Source organism: Balaenoptera musculus, chromosome 1 (assembly GCF_009873245.2).
Source record: "Balaenoptera musculus isolate JJ_BM4_2016_0621 chromosome 1, mBalMus1.pri.v3, whole genome shotgun sequence".
Classification (NCBI taxonomy): domain Eukaryota; kingdom Metazoa; phylum Chordata; class Mammalia; order Artiodactyla; family Balaenopteridae; genus Balaenoptera; species Balaenoptera musculus.
The window spans coordinates 28,582,201-28,604,019 of NC_045785.1; the positions used below are offsets into that span (position 1 = coordinate 28,582,201).

The following is a 21,819-nucleotide window of genomic DNA, read 5'->3' on the forward strand; positions in this document are numbered from 1 at the left end:
CAAGTTCATCCTTAGGCTACAAGAACAGTAAAAGAATTAAAAAGCCTACAGGAGCTACTTTCTTTTCCTCCTCATCTTCCATTCATACCCCAGAGCCTTAGACTCCTAGGAGTAGTATTGGAATGGGCAGGGCCTGTGTTGCTGGCCTCATAAACTAAGGGCTACTCTCCCCTACTGCCCAAAGCCTCTTAGTTTCCTTCTATGGCCTCCTGAATTCCCAGCAGAGGCTTTCCCTCCCAAACTTATGTACTGTTAAGGGAGCAGACTTTTTTTTTTTGGCTGCGTTTGGTCTTCGTTGCTGCGTGCAGGCTTTCTCTAGTTGCAGCGAGTGGGGGCTACTCTTCGTTGAGGAGCAGGGGCTCTAGGCGCAAGGACTTCAGTAGTTGTGGCATGCGGGCTCAGCAGTTGTGGCACACGAGCTTAGTTGCTCCACAGCATGTGGGATCTTCCCAGACCAGGGATCGAACCCGTGTTCCCTGCATTGGCAGGCGGATTCTTAACCACTGCGCCACCAGGGAAGTCTCCAAGGGAGCAGACTTTATGACAACTCCAGGTAGCACAAAAATAGAGCAGGTATAAAATCTAGCACAATAGTTCTTAAAGTATGGCCCCAGTTACCACCTGCAGCAAAATCACTTGGGACTGCTGGTTAAAATATTCTCAAGATCTACACCAGGACCACTGAATCAGAAGTGGGTGGGGAGTGGGGTGGAAAGCATGAATCTGCCTTTTTTAGGAAACAAGCCCCCAGATGATTCTTATACATGCTAAAATTTGAGAACCACTAGTCTGGATGAACCAAAAAGAAAATTAATTAAATTATAAATTTGACATTGATGAGAAGGTGACCCATGAGCGAAAAAATAAGCTTGTTATGTACCAAACTCTACCCCTGGTAGCAACTTCACATCTGGTTAGTGGATATTTATTATACCTTCTGGCAAGGATCAGAAAAAATGCAACTGAGGAACGGGGACAATATTGGCAAACAGAGAGACAAAACATTCCTTTCAGGATCCCATGGGAGCTACTCACCTCCTCCAGACATTTCCTAAGAAGCTCCACTGCCTTCTCACGTGAGATAGCTGAAAGAGAACACAGAGGCCAGGCACTCAAGGTGCTGACATTAAGTCCAACTCTCTGCTGCAACTTTTGACTAAGTTTCAAACTTTTTCAGGTCAGCATGCCACACAAATGCCACACAACAGAAAAGGCAAAAAACCCAAAATGCCTAGCCTTCTGGCTTGCAACAAACTTATTCCATATGCAGTTGAGGGTGCCCCACACCCAATGCTCAGGCAGCCACAAGCCATTGCAAATTGATTTGCTACAGAGAAGGGAGAGCATGACGGAATTCTGCCTCCCATGGCCAGGGCTTGCCTCTAGAGAAGTCCAGCGGCCTGCCTCTTCTTTATAGCCCATCCCCCAACTCCCAACGCCCCCAGCCCCCCTTTAGACCAGGGCTTAAATCAGCTCCATCTGCCCTAGCCAGCTGCAAATCAGGGAAAGGGAGGACAGGGCCAGTGTTTTAGCCTCACTTTGCCAGCTGGGCCTCAGTTTAACAATGGAAAGAGAATTCATAGGATGGGGCTGAGTCTCTCATAAAATAGGAGCCAAAGGAACTGTCCACAGGCATGGCAAACTGGGATGACATATTATGCAGTTAGGCTTCAGGGATGGTTGGTGGTTATTTTGGTGGGCAAATCAGCTGTATTACTGACAGATGCCAAATCAAGAAACAGTCACTAGGAGGCCAGGCTAACTCTTTTTAGGATGTGGCCTGGAGCTCTGGCATGGCTGAGGCTGAGTGAGAGGGCAGCACCAAAAAAGGAATGAACAAGCCAGATTCTTACTATCCTGACAGGGACGAATGGAGTGTAAGGAGAAAACGGTTACCTGTGCCACATCTACAGCTTGTAAAAGCTGAGAGTCCCAACTGCCTATTGCTCACAGTGGCTGAAGTTGAGGTTAGGATTGGGGTCAGAAAACAGAACTTAACACAAAAGCATCCCAGTGTCTGGAGGTTTGCCAAGCTGATGGTTCATGGACGAGTAGAGAGCCAGCTTTTTCTTACAGGAGGGGGTAGCCATTAGGTGATAAGAACCAAGGGAACAGCTCAGGCTATGGCCTTAGAAAGCTTTGATATTTAAGAAAAGAAACCCTCAGTTCTCATGCTGGAGACCTGTTCATTACCACAAGCTCAAAACAAACCTACAAACCCCTTGGTTTACTTGCTCATTCTTTACACCTGAGAAGCTAATAAGCACCTAACTAGGGCAAAATGAGTGAAAAAACTGAACTTTTGTAACTGAAGAATTATAGTTTTACTCCAACCCCCCTTTAAAACAAAACAAAACCCAGCTCTGGTCATGTGCAATACCTCGTTTTATCTGGCAGAAGAGGGACTTCGATCAGCTTTTCCATAACCCTAGTGACCTACAGGAGAAAGCTTCCAGAGGGCACCTGCAGGTGCTTCTTAGGATCCATCCTCTATTCAAGCCTGGCCACCCAACTCCAGGGGGTTGTGCACAAAACCAGGAAGCAGCTGAGGACAGGGCTCTGCTACTGCTCCCTACACTTAGAGAGCTGAAACTTACTTGGTGTGTAATACCGGTCCAGGATACTAAGAGTCAGGAAGGCACCGTAGCCGTGGGCTGCAAAAGGGGCTTTTGCCAAGGCTGCCAGGTAGTCCATGTAGTAGAGCGCTGGACCCTCATGCTCATCATAGCCAGCCAGGAGGAGGTTGACATGATATGGGGTCTGCAAAGGAAAGACACTGCAAAGTGATGGTCAAAGCAATAACACCAACACCTCTCCTCATGGAAATAGGAACGTTCCAACTCTTGATAAATAAGAAAATAGCAGCAGCTGAGTAAATCATGATGAAAGTAAAGATTCAGACAAATCTAAAGGACCCAGAGTGTGGTCAAAGGTAAAGGGAGGTCAGCTTGTTTTCTCTGAACAGAAGAGCATTTGGAGCACTTTAACGTATGTGAAAAAGCTGCTTCCTAAAGCCCATGGACCAAAACCTGTTACAAAAGCATTTCAAAGGCAAAGCATGGGTGTTCTTGCATTGTTCCTAATAGCTGAAACCAACACACACAATTCTGAGAGTGTCAGGCCACAGGCTAAAGAAAGCTGCAGCTCCAACCACATCATCCAAAATAAGAAGGCTCAGTCTGGACAACTGGACCAAAATCTCAAATGGTAAACTGTATGCCTCACTATTAAGAAACAAGTCTTGGGCTACAATTAATAAATGCTGGAGAGGGTGTGAAGGAAAGGGAACCCTCCAACACTGTTGGTGGGAATGTAAATTGGTGCAGCCACTATGGAAAACAGTATGGAAGTTCCTTTAAAAACTAAAAACAGAGCTACCATATGATCCAGCTATTCCACACCTGGGTATATGTCCAGAAGAGACAAAACTCTTAATTCAATACACGCACCCCAATGTTCATAGCAGCACTATTTACAATAGCCAAGTCATGGAAACAACCCAAATACCCATCAACAGATGATTGGCTTAAGAAGATGTGGTACATATATACAATGGACTATTACTCAGCCATAAAAAAGACTGAATTATTGCCATTTGCAGCAACATGGATGGACCTAGATAATATTATACTTAGTGAAGTAAGTCAGAGAAAGATAAATATTATATGATACCACTTATATGTGGAATTTAAAAAATAATACAAGTGAATCTGTATACAAAACAGAAACTAACTCACAGACATAGAAAATAAACTTATGGTTACCAAAGGGGAAAGGAAGCCGGGGTATACATTAGGAGTACGGGATTAACAAACTACTACACATAAAATAGATAAGCAACAAGGATTTACTGTATAGCATAAGGAACTATATTCAAAATCTTGTAATAACCTATAATGGAAAATAATCTGAAAAAAAAAGTATATATAAAACTGAATCATTTTGCTGTATACCTGGAACTAACATAATATTGTGTATCAACTATAAAAAATGAAAAGATTAAAAAAAAAAAAAGAAAAAAACAAGTCTTGCGGTAGGGAAGGGTAGAAAGTCTCAAATATTTAAGTCAAATCACTAAACTTTTTTTTTGGCTGTGTCACACAGCTTGCAGGATCTTAGTTCCCCAACCAGGGATTGAACCCACGCCCCAGGTGGTGAAAGCTCGAAGTCCTAACCACTGGACCGCCAGGGAATTCCCAAATCACTAAACTTTTAATGCAGACAGTAATAATGGAAGTTCATAAATACAAAGAAATGTGGTAACTCTAGAAGAACTGTAGATTTAGGTGAAATGCTAGTATTTTTCTAATACAATAAGGCTCTGCTAAGGTAACTAAGAAGTAATTTTTATCTGTGAGATAAATAAACAGTACTTATAATAACCTATTTATAGGTATCCTTTCTCTGTATTACCTGCAAGTCTAAAAATGCAAGTTTCTACAGAGAACCTTAACTAAGCCTGCCTTGCTCTTCATCTCCAAATGGATGATTCTTTTTCTATACCAGGTGGGCCATTTACCACGGCCTGTCTATGCTCCCAGGCATCAGTGGTGAGACTCCCATGTAAAATGACTTCCTTTTTCTCTGCAAAGTGTGTTTTTCCTCTTGCATTTGCCACAGTGGCTAGTGAGCAGGCCTTGCCCATGGTTATATGCCCGTCCCTAAACTTATATATTCGATTAAATGCACATTAAATGAAATCAAATACATTTATGCATCCTATTATGGGGCATAAAGTAATAACAGGTAATGGTCTTAAAAGTGATGCTTTGTATTCTTTGAACACTGATTAACATGGGCACTTGGCAGCCTGAAGAAACATTCTAACTCATGTTAGAAGAACACATGAAAATATCATATACTTACTTGGAATTCCAAGCCAGCTGTGCTAAGTAATATTTCCCTTAGACTACAGAGTAGTCCTAACCTGCAAACAAGTTTCTGCCTTGGGGATAAGATGGTGAATAGTCTCAGGAGTTAAGAATTGACCAGCAATAGTCAAGTCTTTAGAGAAAATAATCTGCCTATCACATTTCCCAGTAAGTAGCATGCTACACTTTGCCAGGCTCTGGAATTCTCTGCCACATTCTGTGACGACATTCTTAGTAAGTCTGACCTTAGGCAAGACACTTAACCCCTATAAGCATATGTTTCCTTATGTGTAAAACTGAGTTAATTAATCCTTCCCCTTTCTGTCTTCTAGGAAATATGGTGAGAAAAAAATAATAGAGGTGAGGCATCCCAAACTCTGGAAGAAAAAAATGCTACCTAAATTCTTAGTATATTAGCTACACCCCAGTCTCCTTTTGATAGCTTACCACTTTAAACAACAACAAAAAAACTGTCTGAATTACCTAAAAATAAAAAATATATAATATATATTTTTTTAAACTGTGAGAACAGTAATGCAAAATCAGGCAGACAAAGAATACTGTAGTGTTCCTATAGTTAAAATTCGAATAGCAAAACAGAGAGAGAAATATATAGCAAGGAGATTCTAACTGGTTTCCTTCCCCAAGAGGTTTAATAATATAGTTTCTTACCTATCACAAAGTAAGTTCATCTTTTTGCTAAGAGGATAACTCTACTCTTCTCCATTCACTGGAGAATACTCCTTTTACAGCTAACCAAAACAATTTTATCAAGTTGCAACGGTATGTTAAGGATCCACCCAGATAACTAGAGAGCTAACCAGCAGAACCTACATATGCTCTGTCTCCAGTGAGGCTCTTGCCCACACTTAAACTGTGTTTAAAACAATTAATGTGATCTTTAAAAGCCACCACCAAAAAATTTTTACATGAAGATGTCAACGGAATTTCAGAAGCAAACTGTATTGCTTATCTGGTCTATATAATATCATTTATTTATGCTTAAGCATCTGACACACACACACATCAAAGCTGGTATTCAGAAGCTATAACACGTGGTATAGAAGATAACTCATAGATTATTGTGTGACTTCGAATCACCAACTTTTGCATGTGTGAGATGCCTAAGCATAAATAAATGGTGTTATCTAGACTAATTAAATCAATACATCTGTGTAACAACTTGCAGTTTCTGAAATTCTTTTGACAATGCTCCATCAAAGATCTCTGGCTCACACTTTTTTTTTTTAATTTCAAATAAAGTCTCGTATACTGCCACTCTCTTACTCCTCTAAGAATCATGACATTCAAAGTGACAAAGCCATAGTAATGGGTTTCTTGACTGTTACATTTCCTCATATTCTTGATGCAATAGTGTTTTCCTAGAATAAGACAAATTCCAAGCCATTCGATTTTGTGAAACTCTTACAGCATATACATGTGTGACTGTGGTGTGTTTAGGGAAACACATAGTATGTGTAAGACACAATCCACCTATTCAAATATTTATACCAATTATAAACTCCATGAAGGCAGGATTGTGTCTGGCTTGTTCAATGATGTATAAGCATATAGTATACATTCAGTAAATATTTGCTGAGTGAATAATAATAATACCAGAAGGCATTATATATGTTTTAATACATATGTGGCTAATGCCTAATATCACAAGAAGAAAGATTAAGAAAATCACTAAACAAATGTCAGAAAGTGATAGGTCCCACTTCTGAGAACTGGTTGAAGTTTAAGTTGACTGCCAGTATCCTATGATTGCACATAATATTGCTGCCTTTTTCTAGGCTCCTAGGTCCTTCTCTTTCTACTTTTCTTTAGACATAGGTTGCTAAGTAAATAAAAAAATTATGCTACAGGCATTTAGAATTAAATGAAGAGGAGAACAGTAGCTTAAATAAATATCTCAGGAAGAAACAGCTGGGCTACATTACAGTTAGACCTGAGTTTGAAATCCAGCTCTATTACCAGACATGTAGCTTTAGAAAAGTTAGTAACCTAACCTCTCTGAAAATGTTTTCATTGAAAACATGGGATAATACCTACTACAAAAAGGCTGCACTGAAGACTCAAAGAGATAATGCATATAAACAAGCATAGTACCCAAAACATAGTAAAGCCTCAGTAAATGCTAAAATAATTACTAGGGAAACACAATCACCTATGAAGTTCACAATGTCCATGAAATAAACAGGGCAAGCACTCAAGAGAAGCCCATCCACTCCTAGCACTGAGATATAAGATAAATTCCTCATATAGTCAAATATACACCAAATAGCCAAAACAATCTTGAAAAAGAAGAACAGAGCTGGAGGAACCATGCTCCCTGACTTCAGACTATACTACAAAGCTACAGTTATCAAAACAGTATGGTACTGGAACAAGAACAGACACACAGATTAATGGAACAGAATAGAAAGCCCAGAAATAAACCCATGCGCTAAAAGTCAATTAATCTATGACAAAGGAGGCACAATGGAGAAAAGACAGCCTCTTCAAAAAGTGGTGCTGGGAAAACTGGACAGCTACATGTAAAAGAATGAAATCAGAACATTCTCTAACACCATATACAAAAATAAACTCAAAATGGATTACAGACCTAAATGTAAGACTGGATACTATAAAACTCCTAGAGGAAAACATAGGCAGGACACTGACAAATTGCAGCAATATCTTTTTGGATCCGTCTCCTAGAATAATGGAAACAAAAACTAAAATAAACAAATGGGACCTAAACTTAAAAGCTTTTGCACAGCAAAGGAAACCATAAACAAAATGAAAGACAGCCTATGGAATGGGAGAAAATATTTGCAGAAGATGCAACCAATAAGGGATTAATTTCCAAAATATACAAACAGCTCATACAACTCAACAAAAAATGGGCAGAAGACCTAAAAAGACATTTCTTCAAAGACATACTGATGGGGGCTTCCCGGGTGGCACAGTGGTTGAGAATCTGCCTGCTAATGCAGGGGACACGGGTTCGAGCCCTGGTCTGGGAAGATCCCACATGCCACGGAGCAACTAGGCCCATAAGCGACAACTACTGAGCCTGCGCATCTGGAGCCTGTGCTCCGCAGCAAGAGAGGCCGCGATAGTGAGAGGCCCGCGCACCGCGATGAAGAGTGGCCCCCGCTTGCCACAACTAGAGAAAGCCCTCGCACAGAAACGAAGACCCAACACAGCCAAAAATAAATAAATTAATTAATAATAATTTTAAAAAAGACATACTGATGGCCAAAAAGCACACGAAAAGATGTTCAACACTGCTAATTATTAGAGAAATGCAAATCAAAACTACAATGAGGTACCACCTCACACCCATCAGAATGGCCATAATTTTAAAATCTACAAATAACAAATGCTGGAGAGGGTGTGAAGAAAAGGGAACCATCCTACACTGTTGGTGGGAATGTAAATTGGTGCAGTTATGGAGAACAGTATGGAGGTTCCTTAAAAAACTAAAAATAGAGTTGCCATACGATCCAGCAATCCCACTCTTGGGCATATATTCAAAGAAAACTCTAACTTGAAAAGATACATGCACCCCAATGTTCACAGCAGGACTATTTACAATAGCCAAGATATGGAAGCAACCTAAATGTCCATCAACAGATGACTGAATAAAGAAGATGTGGTGTGTGGGTGTGTGTGTGTGTGGGTGTGTGTGTGTGTATATATATATACACACACACACACACACATATACATACACACAATTAATTATTAATCAGTCATAAAAAAGAATGAAATAATGCCATCTGCAGCAACATGGATGGACCCAGAGATTATCATACTAAGTGAAGTCAGTCAGATAGAAAAAGACAAATATCATATGCTATCACATATATGTGGAATCTAAAAAAATGATACAAATGAACTTATTTACAAAACAGAAACAGACTCAGACACAGAAAACAAGCTTACGGTTACCACAAGGGAAGGGGGGGATATATTTGGAATTTGGGATGAACAGATACAGACATATAAGGATCTACTGTATAGCACAGGAAACTACATTCAGTATCTTTTAATAACCTATAATGGAAAAGAATCTGAAAAAGTATATATATCTGAATCACTTTGCTGTACACCTGAAACATTATAAATCAACTATACTTCAATAATTTTTTTTAATTTTTAAAGGAAAATAAATAAAATTTTAAAGGAAAATAAATAAACACCTCATATACATCTTCCTAAAGGGATATGGTGGGATGTTTATAAAAAGTGCCCAGCACACTGCCTGACACATGGTAGAAATGCATGACAGTTTCCTCCTCTCTCCTTCCTGGACTCTTGGAAGGAGCCCTAAGGTGAAGGTATTCATTGTCACAAACATTCATAAGCACTGACACTTAGAGCATATCTACTTCACAGTACACCCACCCTAACCTATCTTGAAATTGACACAGGCACAGAGACAGTTTCCTGGAAGCCTGAAAAAACAAAAACAACAAATCCTACATCCAGATTTGGAGAGCAAATTACCATTTATTAAGTACCTTCATACTATTTCCACCCTTACAGATATGTCCATCCTGAGTGCTAAGCCTCACTTTCTAGATACTTTTTCATCAGTTCCCTTCTTTCCCATGATCAGTACAACATGAGAATTTGCCAATTAACCTGAAGGAATGCGAACACTAATCAATCATGATAAAATTGCCAGGAATCTTGTATCTTTTACGAAGTAATCCTTATCCTGTGCATGATATAATCTGTCTTTGGTTGTCTCCACTATTCTAATTATTTAGATAGTAAGTCTAAGTAATAAAGCAAAGTTATGAGGTCTCCAAGGAGAGGAACAGTATCTATACATAATTCTGAACTAACCTAAACATCCGAGTGACCAATAAATGAATTTAAACATTTAGCTGAGACACTCTCTGTCCAATGGCCATGAGGATCACCATCGATGGTTTGCAGCACAAATGCCAACGTGCTTAGTTTTAAAGTTGTATCTAACTGACACACAAAGAAAAAAATTTAAATGAACCATCCTGGGAACTCAAAATGAACTTTAGTTTCTAAAATAAAATACCACCAAAATTTTGCCTCTTTTTACAAGTAGGGAAAGAAGAAGAAAAAGAAAAAAACCTAGATAAATTGGTATCTCTTCCTCCCTTAAAAAAATACATGAGGTAAGCTTATTTTTAAAGTGAAGAGCTTTAAGTCATTTTGAGATTTCCTCATCTATACAACAGGAATAATAACAGTATCCACCATTACAGGGTTATGGCAAGGTTTAAATAAATAAATGTAAACTGCTCAATGAAATGCCTGTTACATAGTAATAACACCATCATCACCACCACCACCACCATCATTTTTAGGATCTGACCGCATTATTAACAGATCTGATTAGATAATAATAAGATCAAGAAGATGTACCAGGGAATTCCCTGGCGGTCCAGTGGTTAGGACTCCAAGCTTTCACTGTCAAGGGACTGGGTTCGGGTTCAATCTCTGGTCGGGGAACTAAGATTCCACAAGCCACGAGGCGAGGCTCAAAAAAAAGAAGAAGAAGAAGGAGATGTACTACCACAGAGTGCCAATAAATTATCCACCTTTTTTTGGTTGCTAAAAGGAATACAATTTAAGCCAGGGAAATTAGCCAATAAGCACATCTCTTATGTCCCTCTCCCTGGGATTGAAATGGACTTCCTAAGTACCTCTGAGCCCTGCAGTACTGAGTTCAGTTTCACTTTGTACATCTGAGCTCAGTTCCCTTGTACATTTGGGAGTGGGGGGTGTACACGGCACACACATGCAAACTTTCCTTCAGTTTGATGGAGCATTTCCTTCCCTATAACTCTTGTGCATACAACTCCTTGTATATTCCCTCTCTCATGAAAAAGAAACACTGTAGTGATTAAGAAGAGTGTGAAATTCCATAAATTTTACAGCTCAAGAGAACAGTTGTGATAAATACACTGAAACAACAAAATCAGTGAAGAGAGTCTGGGCGGTGACAAGCAGCGGTGTGACATCTGGCGGAAGCCGAAGTCACAGCAAGGGGGAGAGAGGTGGGCGTGAGGAAGCATCCTGCCGAGCGTGGACACAGAAAAGGAGAGGAATTGACAGTCTTCCTTTGGAGCCAGGCCAGCCTCTGCCACCTCTAATTGAACAGGACGACGTCGCTGAGTGAGGTGCCTCGGAGAACGATGCAGTTTCTTTTGCGATGTGCTGCACACCTTGGAACATTAAGCGTGTGAAGCATAATCCCATTCCTTGTGGGTCGGGAATTTGGTAGGAGAGGCAGAACCACCAACGGGACAAAGGATTTAGCTAATGATGACAGTGTTTCAATAAACAGACTTCTAAACAGAGACTGGGCTTTGAAGGAAACAGTGCCTGCTATTTCATTTAGTCCAGCCGATTGCCAAAGCTGCCTAAAATTCCATCTTTGGCACCGAGAATATTTCACAAAAATGCAGTTTACAGAGTTAGAAGGGATCTAAGAGCTCATCTAGTTTATCCAATGTCCCTCTCACAAATGTGGGGACTCGGGTTCAAAGAGGGGACAGTGACTTACCGTAAACCACAGGGCTAATTAGAGTCAGGACCAGAATTCAGGCTTTCTGATCCCAAGACTTGTGTGCTTTTCTAGGAAACGATGCTGCCTCCACAAAATGGAAATTAGTGTGAAAATATGATTCAATATGTAAATGTCAGTTTCACACTCAAATAGTTCAGAATGTACTATTTCGCATACCAGCATCTATTGTCCTCTATTTCATGTATTACATCTTATATGACCAATAATATTTTAAGTTTTAAAAGGGCAGGTTTAATGTCAGACCATTATGACTCCTCTAAAGGGTCTACAACTATGCAAGATATGTAGTAGGTACTAAATAAATATAAATAGATGCCAACACCTTAACTGCTTTGCCAATGCCCAATTTTTCAACTTTGTTAATAAATAAAATGGATCCACTGTTATTTTCTTACACTGGTGCTCTGAACTCTCAATCAGGAGCTTGTGTCCAATAACCAACGGAATTTATTAGCTATCTGCTTTGGCTGGGTTTGGTGGTATAACTTTAAAATTTCAATGTCAATTTTGCCATTTTAATTAAAGAAAGACTTTGTACCTATACTGGAATTCCAGTGTTCACTATTTCAAACACTTTTAAAAAATCTAAAATATTTCAGCAGCTTCCAACTGTCCTTGTGACCAAGTACTTTTCCCAGCTCGAAGAGATTATGGTTCTATGGATGGGGATAGGGCTGGGCGGGGGAAGAACTACTTATCCCTAATGCCTAAGCAATACAGAATCATTTGCACCTTGATTTTAATCCTCTCTGACAGAGTCCTTTTTAAGCAAACCCATCAATCTCTTTTTCTAATAACAGTGGTGACTATGCCTTAAGCAAAAACATAGAGTTTACAAAAGGCCTCAACCAAATCCTGCAAGAGTTCTCCGAGACTGCACAGGATAATTATGAAATGAGTGAATGCCCCAACCAACTTCACTTTTGCATGTGGAATGTGAATACATTATAAATACAATAAATGTTATCGAGCATTTACTATGTGAGAAGCATTGTGCCAGGTGATAAAGATGGAAACCTGGATCTGGAAGGAGCTGAGAAGGTAGACTGGAGTAGGAAAGATTTCAGATGGAGGAAACAGCACATGTGAAGGTAAAGAAACATGGAGGAACATGGAATATTTGGGTATTGGTGAATATGGGACATGTATACTTAGTGAATTAGGTGATTTCAGTAGGAAGCAGAGAGGAAGTGGGGTAACAGGAATTGAAACGATACTGTCACTGGCTTCCTAGACTAAAGAATATGAACTTCAGGGGAGTTCCCTGCTGGCCTAGTGATTAGGATTCTGGGCTTTCACTACTGTGGCCCGGGTCCAATCCTGGTCGGGGAACTGAGATCCTGCAAGCCATGTGGCTCAGCCAAAAAAAAAAAAAGAATATAAACATCAGTATGGAAACCATGGAGAAACCAGTGAAAACTGCTCCCATTCCCATGACAATACAAGTCTTTTTCATGTGTTAGAACATTGCAGAAGCAGTAGGAATGGAGGGGGAGATATGGAATATAAGATATATCAATATTTAGAAAGTAGAATAGATAGGAGTTAATGAATAGTAGAATAGAAGATGAGGGAAAAAGAGGAGTTAAGAGAATGCTCAATAAAGGGAAAGGTGGAGGAGCAATGTAAAAAACTCAACTGAGACCCAATGAGGCTTAAGTTGAGCTGTTCAGAAGTAGCTGGAAAGAAAAAATAATGTATAGCTGAAATCATGAGATTGAATGAAGAGTCAGCCAGTTGGGAGGTTTTATTTATACAAACACACATTCCTAAGTTCACATGTGGAAGACAATAAAGGAAACAATTACAACAGGACACTATGGCACAGGTATTTGTAGGTTGCCACGAGAACACAAAGAAGCTCTCATGAGTGACGAACATATGTGGAGAAATACAGTTTCCCTGGAAAATGATGAATTGAGTTTTAACCAGCAATTAAGAGTTAGCCTTCAGAGATGTGGAAGTACACTCAGGGGAGAATGACCAGCAAAGTGGTGGAGTAGGCAAAGGCAGAGATACAAGAGAGAACACACAGCAGGTTAGGGGAAGTACAAGTAACTCAGTATGAAGCAGAGAATGCCAGTGAGAAAGGGGTGACAGGTAGGTCTGGAGACAAAGCAGAGGAATAAGTGAAAGAAGAGAGATGAAGCAGAGAGGCTAATTTCGAAGACTGTGAACACCTAAGTTGAAGAGGGCAGTTCTGGGAGCTGAGAAAAAACCGGCCTATTGCTCCTTCATGATCACAAGCTGGGACCAGTTCTGTTACCTACTATTGCCACTCAGAGGAAAAAAAGGAGGTACAATGTTGGAAGTTGAAAATAGTTTCCTCTTAATCTTGTGATGGAAAAAATAGTATGAGTTTAAACTGATCAGAATCAGAATACTATACTGAGCTTCACCATAGAGAAGTTAAATTAAACTAACTGAATTTCCTTGTTCTTTCCCGCTTCAGATACACTTATCTTCTGTTGCGCTAAAACACAAACCAGCCCGTGTTTATAAATTCTCACACTAAATTAAAAAATAAGGAAGCAAGTGTGCCTCAAATGAAGCAAACCTTTTATTTTCAGAAGCCCAAGACAAAATAAAAGAAACTTACTCTGAAAATGAGAGACTGTCTAACCAAGGTTTCCCATTTCTTTTGTCCGCCTTAGTTCATTCTCTGAAAGTGTATTTGGCATACTCGTTTGATGCTGGCAGATGCAAAAGCATAATATAAAAATTGTCTTCATTCTCCTTTAACAATGATTAGCTCATGTTCAAATATTTTTGCTTAACACACTGGCAAAAATTCTTATAATGGATGATTTCTTGAACTTAAGCTCAGGAATGTCACTGCATTTACAACCAACATTTCCCCCCCCCCACCCCACTATTGTTTTTTTCTTTTCTTTTTTTTTTATAAATTTATTTATTTTATTTATTTTTGGCTGCGTTGGGTCTTCGTTGCTGCGCACGGACTTTCTCTAGTTGTGGCGAGTGGGGGCCACTCTTCGTTGCGGTGCACGGGCTCCTCATTGTGGTGGCTTCTCTTGTTGCGGAGCACGGGCTCTAGGTGCGCGGGCTTCTGCAGTTGTGGCACACAGGCCCAGTAGTTGTGGCTCGCGGGCTCCAGAGCACAGGCTCAGTAATTGTGGTGCATGGGCCCAGTTGCTCTGTGGCACGTGGGATCCTCCTGGACCAGGGCTCGAACCCATGTCCCCTGCATCGGCAGGCGGATTCCCAACCACACTGCGCCACCAGGGAAGCCCCTACAACCAACATTTTATTTTATTTTATTTTTATTTTTGGCCGCCCCACGCAGTTCCCTGACCAGGGACTGAACCTGTGCCCCTGCCAGTGAAAGCACAGAGCCCTAACCACTGGACCGCCAGGGAATTCCCACAACCAACATTTTAAACTTTAAAAGCAAAACACCTTTTAAATTATTATTTGAAAAACCTATGTTTTTAAAATGCTGTTAAGTGAAAAGTTAGGCATGTGTTTTTGTGAAAAAAAATAATAAAGGCTCAAGGTCAAAAGTGCCTTTATCGTTTTACAGTTGTACTACAAAAGACAGTCCACTTGGCCTTGAAGTCTCACGTGCCCCATCTGAATGTGGAGGACAGTATTGCTTGCCTGATAGCTGTGAGGAATGAAAAGTACTCATCTGTGTTAAAGTTCCTAGAAGAAGGCCTAGGAAGTAGTAGATGCCCAATAAATGTCAAATGAATCTGAATTTTAGGAGCAAAAAATTAAACATTGTGTATATCTCAATTTTTAGCAAAATTATATTTGAAAGTTACCCCTCAATAATTATGAAATTTCTGTAAATTTTACTTTCTAAAACCATCACTAACCCCAAGTTTGAATGGTTCTTCTATGAAAGTTGTAATCTTCTCGTAATTAGAAGTTTAGAAATTTAATGAGTTGAAATGCAACAAGGCACAGATGCCTTATTATACCAACGAGTTAACACAGTATTTGTTTTCTACATTAACTTTACTTGCTAATCAAAAATACTGCTTTCTCCCAAATAACATCAAAATAAAATTGCTGATTGTGCAATGGTAAAACCAACAATACCATGTCTGCAACAAGGCCACTTGAATTTTTTTTCATGAGCTGGCAGTTTCCAGGGAAAATATAAGACTCCATATACCTTTAAGTCAGTTCTCAAAAAATTCAAGTGCAGAAGCCATGCTCTGTACACCCTAAGGCATATATATTAAGTTGTACATGCTAAGCATGCCCATGAATATCTTTGTTTTTGGGGTTTTTTTTTGTTTTTTTTTGGGGGGGGGGGTCAGGAGTTTGGCTCTGCCACTCGGCTTACGGGATCTCAGTTCCCCAACCAGGGATTGAACCTGGGCCACAGCAGTGAAAGTCCAGAATCCTAACCACTAGGCCACCAGGGAACTCACACCTATGAATATCTTTGCATGTTGAACATCTGCGCTGATTCATCTCCCTGAGTTAAGAAGTTAAGTCTGCTGGAAAAGACTATTTAGGACTATATATAATTGTATATGTTTTCAGATGTCCATAGCAACTAGGAAATCCTGGAGAAAAGACTATTTAGAAGCCCTTCTAGGGACTTCCCTGGCGGTCCAGTGGTTAGGACTCTGTGCTCCCAATGCAGGGGGCACAGGTTCAATCCCTGGTCGGGGAACTAAGATCCCGCATGCCGCACAGTGCAGCCTAAAAAAAAAAAAGCCCTTCTATTAGAACACCGTGCTCCCCATTAGCAGCCTAGGTCCAACACAAGTTACTCCCACCTCTTCAATGGACATGAAAGCTCCTCACTGGTCTCCCTGCTTTCTTCTACTTTCCCTAAATGCTCTACCAAAGAGTAGCCAATGATCTAACCAAATCTCATCTGATCATGTTAACCCCCTCTTAGCCAACAAGCTTCCAGGGAGGCCCACTGCTTTTAGCACAATGCTTTTTCATCAAAGTCCTCGTAACATGGACTACCTCTCTAGTTTCAATCTCTTACCATTCCCCTAAAACCCTGAGCCACATTTAACAAACTACTTTAGATTATGGATTTTGTATATGTAAGTGTTTATAGTAAAAACTATATAAGGATATTTATTTCTATTTGTTTTCCCATCAATAGAGCCCTACTTTGTATTCTGTACCCCACTAGTTAAAACAGATAAAAAATTAGGAATAGGAGGCTCAGAGAACTATTTGTGCCTACCCCAAACATCATTAGAAAATCACTGTGCCTAACCTAACCTACTCTCTCATACTCCTTCAGGTCTGCACTTCCAGCTTTCCTTTCTGTTGCATCTTTGCTCTAATGACAGCTGGTCCTTCAAAGCTCAAGTTAGGCTCTATTCGCAGAGCAACTACCTGTAAGGCTACTGCTGTACTTGTCACTCTGCAGTACAGTTGACTATTTACTTCTCTGTTGCCCCATCTGAAGGCACACACTGAGCTTTGCACCTCTGTTCCCTCAGCCCCAAGGACAATGCAGGCTGTAGGTTTGTTGACTGGATGGCTATCAGCACCTATGGAACTTCTCAGCTGTACGAAAGTGTACAAATTAGGAGGCATCAGAAAGGGAAATGTGGAATTCTGGCAGGGCATTTCAGTTTATAAAGATTCAGAGATTATTTCCTCTCCCTTCCCTTTTTCTTTCCAATCTAGTTCATGCTATCTGCTCTATTGTCTACACTCAAAAGTAATGGTAAATCTGAACTTTTTTTCATTTTTAGCTCTTAAAAAATGTGTTACGCTTTCCTACCCCTTTACTCTTCCGTTTTATTCTCTTAAACTTTTTTGGTGAAACAACACACTCACATAAAAGTACATAAAACATACATGTACAGCTTAATGAATAAAATGAACATACATATAACTACAACCAAGGTCAAGAACTAGAACAGTCAACTATTTCTTCCTCCAAAGGCTTCCTATTCCTCTTCATTTTAGATAACTGTGGGAGAGAATAAAGAAAACCTCACAGTTTTTTGGATCAGCCCCTGAATTCATATCTCTGCACGATCCTGGGCCATGGCAGGTAAAGAGAAGCACTAAGATGCCAGGGTACATGTGTATTTGTATCTGTAAGTATGTGTGAGGGCATGCCCTCACAGGCCAAGGCACTGGTGAAAAGCAATCTTAAAAGGTAGGGTAAATCTATATTTCTAATGGTAAACACTCTGCTGCTTAGTAAAACAGTACTCTGCTGCTTACAGCTTAAACCAAACCTTAACAAACAGGAAACCACATAATTTTCAAGACACAAGTTTCAAAACAACACAAATTTAAGCCCAATTACCTATATTTGCTTCACCCCCATTGTGGATAGGAAAGATGCTTTAAGTGAAAAGTTGGCATTATGGGGTCACACAATCCCAGCCACCCAATAGGCTCATTCCATTCAACCAGAAGAGGGGTTCTCTATGCTCACAGCAGGCATACAACAGGGTAGCACATATATGCTCTCTGAGTGAGAAAGCAACACCTTCTCACATACAACCCCCTGGAGAGAGATGGGGAAGGGGAGGGGGGAGGACTTTACACCTGCAAACTCCTAACTCTATCAGCGCTAGGACTGGGAAAAACAGCACATATTTTAAAAAAAGAAAAAAGGTTTCCTGATAAAGCCAGTAACTTTTAAAGAAGGATGTTCTTAAGCCATTTTTTCCTAGGAGACTAGTAAGTGTAATGACTCAACATCCAAGTCTTTGTCTCCTTAATGGACTGAGTCAAGCCCTAATGACTGTATAAGCAAACTGCTTAAAAGGGCAGCTGTCAGAATTCTTATTCTTCTTGGCAGAAAAACACTATAAGCACAAAGTGTTGTCATGCTAATTAAGGCATCTCAACTTCAAGGCACATCTGTCCCTGGGCCTTTGGATAATCAAAATGACCACTAAAAATAGAACAGTGGTATCTCCAATGGGGCAGGTATGAGCCACTCCCAATCCTAAGAGATTCCAGTGAGAGGTGACCTGGGATGCACACATCTTACAATACCATTGAATGTCCATCTATATGTAGCCATATGTTTTAAGTTTTTACTTTATGTTCTATTAAGGTTAGCAGACAAAAGTAATTAACAGACATATAACTCTTGGCCCATAGTGAAAATCCAGCTAGCTGACTAGCTAACTGAGGTCTGGCAGGGAAGAAAACTGCTCTCCAGGTCTAAAAAAAACACTGCTTGCATTGAAACTCCATGAGTTTCATGATGAACATCTTGGTATTTTTTTTCAATTTCCCCATCACCAAAAGTAAGCCAGCTCTGTCTGTCAAGATGCCCAGGCTGCACGGCAGCAGTGTCAAAGGCTGCCATTTGCTTCAAGGCACTGCCATATGCAGGAGCACAACATTTTGTCTCTGGAAAATAAACACATCTGCCTTTGCCAGTGTCCTCCCACTGTGCCGCCCATCTGGAGCAGGTGAGCTGGAAGGCAAGCCTGGGCATGGGTGAGACGGGGGTGAGCAGGGGAGATGAGGCCTCAAGGGAGATGGCACATGGAGGAAGAAGGCAATGCTGTGTCATGTCACATCCTGCTAACCACATTTGCCAAAAAGCTTGTGAAATTACCCTTATTAGTGATATTTTAATCACATGTAACAAATGGTTGGTTGTTTTTAGGGGACAAGACCTGCAAAGTCAAGGTTCCACCTGGGCCATCTGTTCACAAGGTCACATGACCTCGCTGATACCAATAAACAGATGATATCTTCGTGCCAGCCACCAAAGGCACGAGGACAATATTGTCCTTTGGATAGAAGGCTCAAAGCAACAGGGTTCTTCTAGGACAGGACCACACAATACCTGCCTACTATTAACCAGACCAAACACACTCAAATTCAGGCCAGCGTGCTGAGACGAGTCACTTCTGGAAATGACTGATACCTGAAATTCTTTCCTTTATATTCTTTCCCTTTCACTGAAAAAAATAAATTCAAGTCTGGTTATGGTCTTGACATCAGATCTTTTTTTTTTTTAAATTGAGTATAGTTTTGATTTACAACATGGTATTCATTTCAGGTATACAGCAAAGTGATTCAGCTATATATATTTTTTTCATATTGTTTTCCATCATAGGTTATTACAAGATCTTGAATATAGTTCCCTGTGTTATATAGTAAATCCTTGTTCCTTATCTGTTCTATGTAGAGTAGTTTGTGTCTGTTAATCCCATACTTCTAATTTAACCCCCACTCGTCCCCTTCTCCTTCAGTAACCATAAGTTTGTTTTCTAAGTCTGTGAGTCTGTTTCTATTTTGTATATAAGTTCATTTGTATTATTTTTTTAGATTCCACATATAAGTGATATCATAAAATATTTGTCTTTCTCCACTTGACTTACTTCACTTAATATGATATTCTCTAGGTCCATCGTTGTTGCTGTGAATGGCATTATTTCATTGTTTTTTACAGTTGAGTAATATTCCACTGTGTATATATACCACATCTTCTTAAACGAGTTGTCTGTTGATGGGCACTTGGGCTGTTTCCATGTTTTGGCTGTTGTAAATAGTGCTGCTATGAACATCGGGGTACATGTATCTTTTCGAATTAGGGCTTTTGTCTTTTCTGGAAATATGCCCAGGAGTGGGATTGCTGGATCATATGGCAACTCTATTTTTAATTTCTTAAGGAACCTCCATAGTGTTTTCCATAGTGGCTGCACCAATTTACATTCCCACCAACAGTGTACAAGGGTTCCCTTTTCGCCACACACTCTCCAGCATTTATTATTTGTAGACTTTTTGATGATAGCCATTCTGACTAGTGTGAGGTGATACCTCATTATAGTTTTGATTTGCATTTCTCTAATAATTAACAATGTTGAGGGCTTCCCTGGTGGCACAGTGGTTGAGAATCTGCCTGCCAATGTAGGGGACACAGGTTCGAGCCCTGGTCTGGGAAGATCCCACATGCCGTGGAGCAACTAAGCCCATGCACCACAACTACTGAGCCTGTGACCTAGAGCCCATGAGCCACAACTACTGAGCCCGCGTGCCCAGAGCCTGTGCTCCACAAAAAGAGAAGCCACCACAATGAGAAGCCCGTGCACCACAACCAAGAGTAGCCCCCGCTCGCCTCAATTAGAGAAAGCCCGTCCGCAGCAACAAAGACCCAACACAGCCAAAATTAAATAAATACAATAAATAAATTTATAACAAACAAACAAACAAAAAAACAATGTTGAGCATCTTTTCATGTGCCTGTTGGTCATCTGTATGTCTTCTCTGGAGAAATGTCTATTTAAGTCTTCTGCCCACTTTTTAATTGGGTTGTTTGTTTTTTTGATGCTGAGTTTTATGAGCTGTTAGTATATTTTGGACATTAACCCCTTGTCAGTAGCATCATTTGCAAATATTTTCTCCCATTCCGTACTTTGTCCCTTTGTTTTGTTGACGGTTTCCTTCACTGTGCAAAAGCTTTTAAGTTTGATTAGGTCCCATTTCTTTATTTTTGCTTTTATTTCTTTTGCCTTGGGAGACTGACCTAAGAAAATATTGCCACAATTTATGTCCAAGAATGTTTTGCTTATGTTCTCTTATAGGAGTTTTATGGTGGCATGTCCTGTATTTAGGTCTTTAAATCATTTTGAGTTTATTTTTGTATGTGGTGAGAGGGAGTGTTCTAATTTCACTGATTTACATGTAACTGTCCAGCTTTCCCAATACCACTTGCTAAAGATTGTCTTTTCTCCATTGTATATTCTTGCCTCCTTTGTCATCGATTAATTGACCATAGGTATGTGGGTTTATTTCTGGCTCTCTATTCTGTTCCATTGATCTACATGTCTGTTTTTGTGCCAATACCACGTTGTTTTGATTACTGTAGCTTTGTAGTATTTGACATCAGATCTTTAAATCATGCTATTTGGGAGCTGGAAGAAACCATAAAAATTACCCATATGCTTTTTCTCGCAAGGTTTTTCATCTAGCTCATGGGAGAGCTAGTGCTATACCTCCTGCAGCAGGGATCTTTCAATTTTACTAGTTTTCAAACTTCAGTAGGAAAGAGACAGAGAAGTCACTTTTTCAAATAAAATCTTACATGGAATTCCTATATATAAAATAGATAAAAGTTGGGAATTCTCTGGTGGTCCAGTGGTTAGGACTCGGTGTTTTCACTGCCAGAGCCCGGGTTCAATACATGGCCGGGGAACTAAGATCCCACAAGTCATGCAGCACGGCCAAACAAAAAAAAAAAACAAAGCAAAAAAATTAAAATAGATAAAAGTTGAGCTGATCTATATGAAGCAGAGCTAAAGTTTCACTACACTGGTCTTCCTTGGTGAGTTTCCTGAGGCAGCTTCATGTAATAAAGTTTGAAAACCACCATACCAGGCTGGATGATATTTTTCCAACATTATTTCTATTGTTTGCTTGCTAAGCATTTACAGGTAT

General features: G+C 40.0%; 1 protein-coding gene across 1 annotated transcript in view; it reads right to left on the reverse strand.

The window, feature by feature from the left end:
* The window catches only part of PSMB2 (proteasome 20S subunit beta 2), a 39,847-nt gene that overhangs the window by 1,507 nt on the left and 16,521 nt on the right, over positions 1-21,819 (reverse strand). The window contains exons 4-5 of the mRNA XM_036824084.1: positions 2,598-2,760; positions 1,036-1,085 (exon numbers count right to left, since the gene is read on the reverse strand). Coding sequence (XP_036679979.1) covers positions 1,036-1,085; positions 2,598-2,760 — 213 coding nt within the window. The remainder of the gene's footprint in view (positions 1-1,035; positions 1,086-2,597; positions 2,761-21,819) is intronic.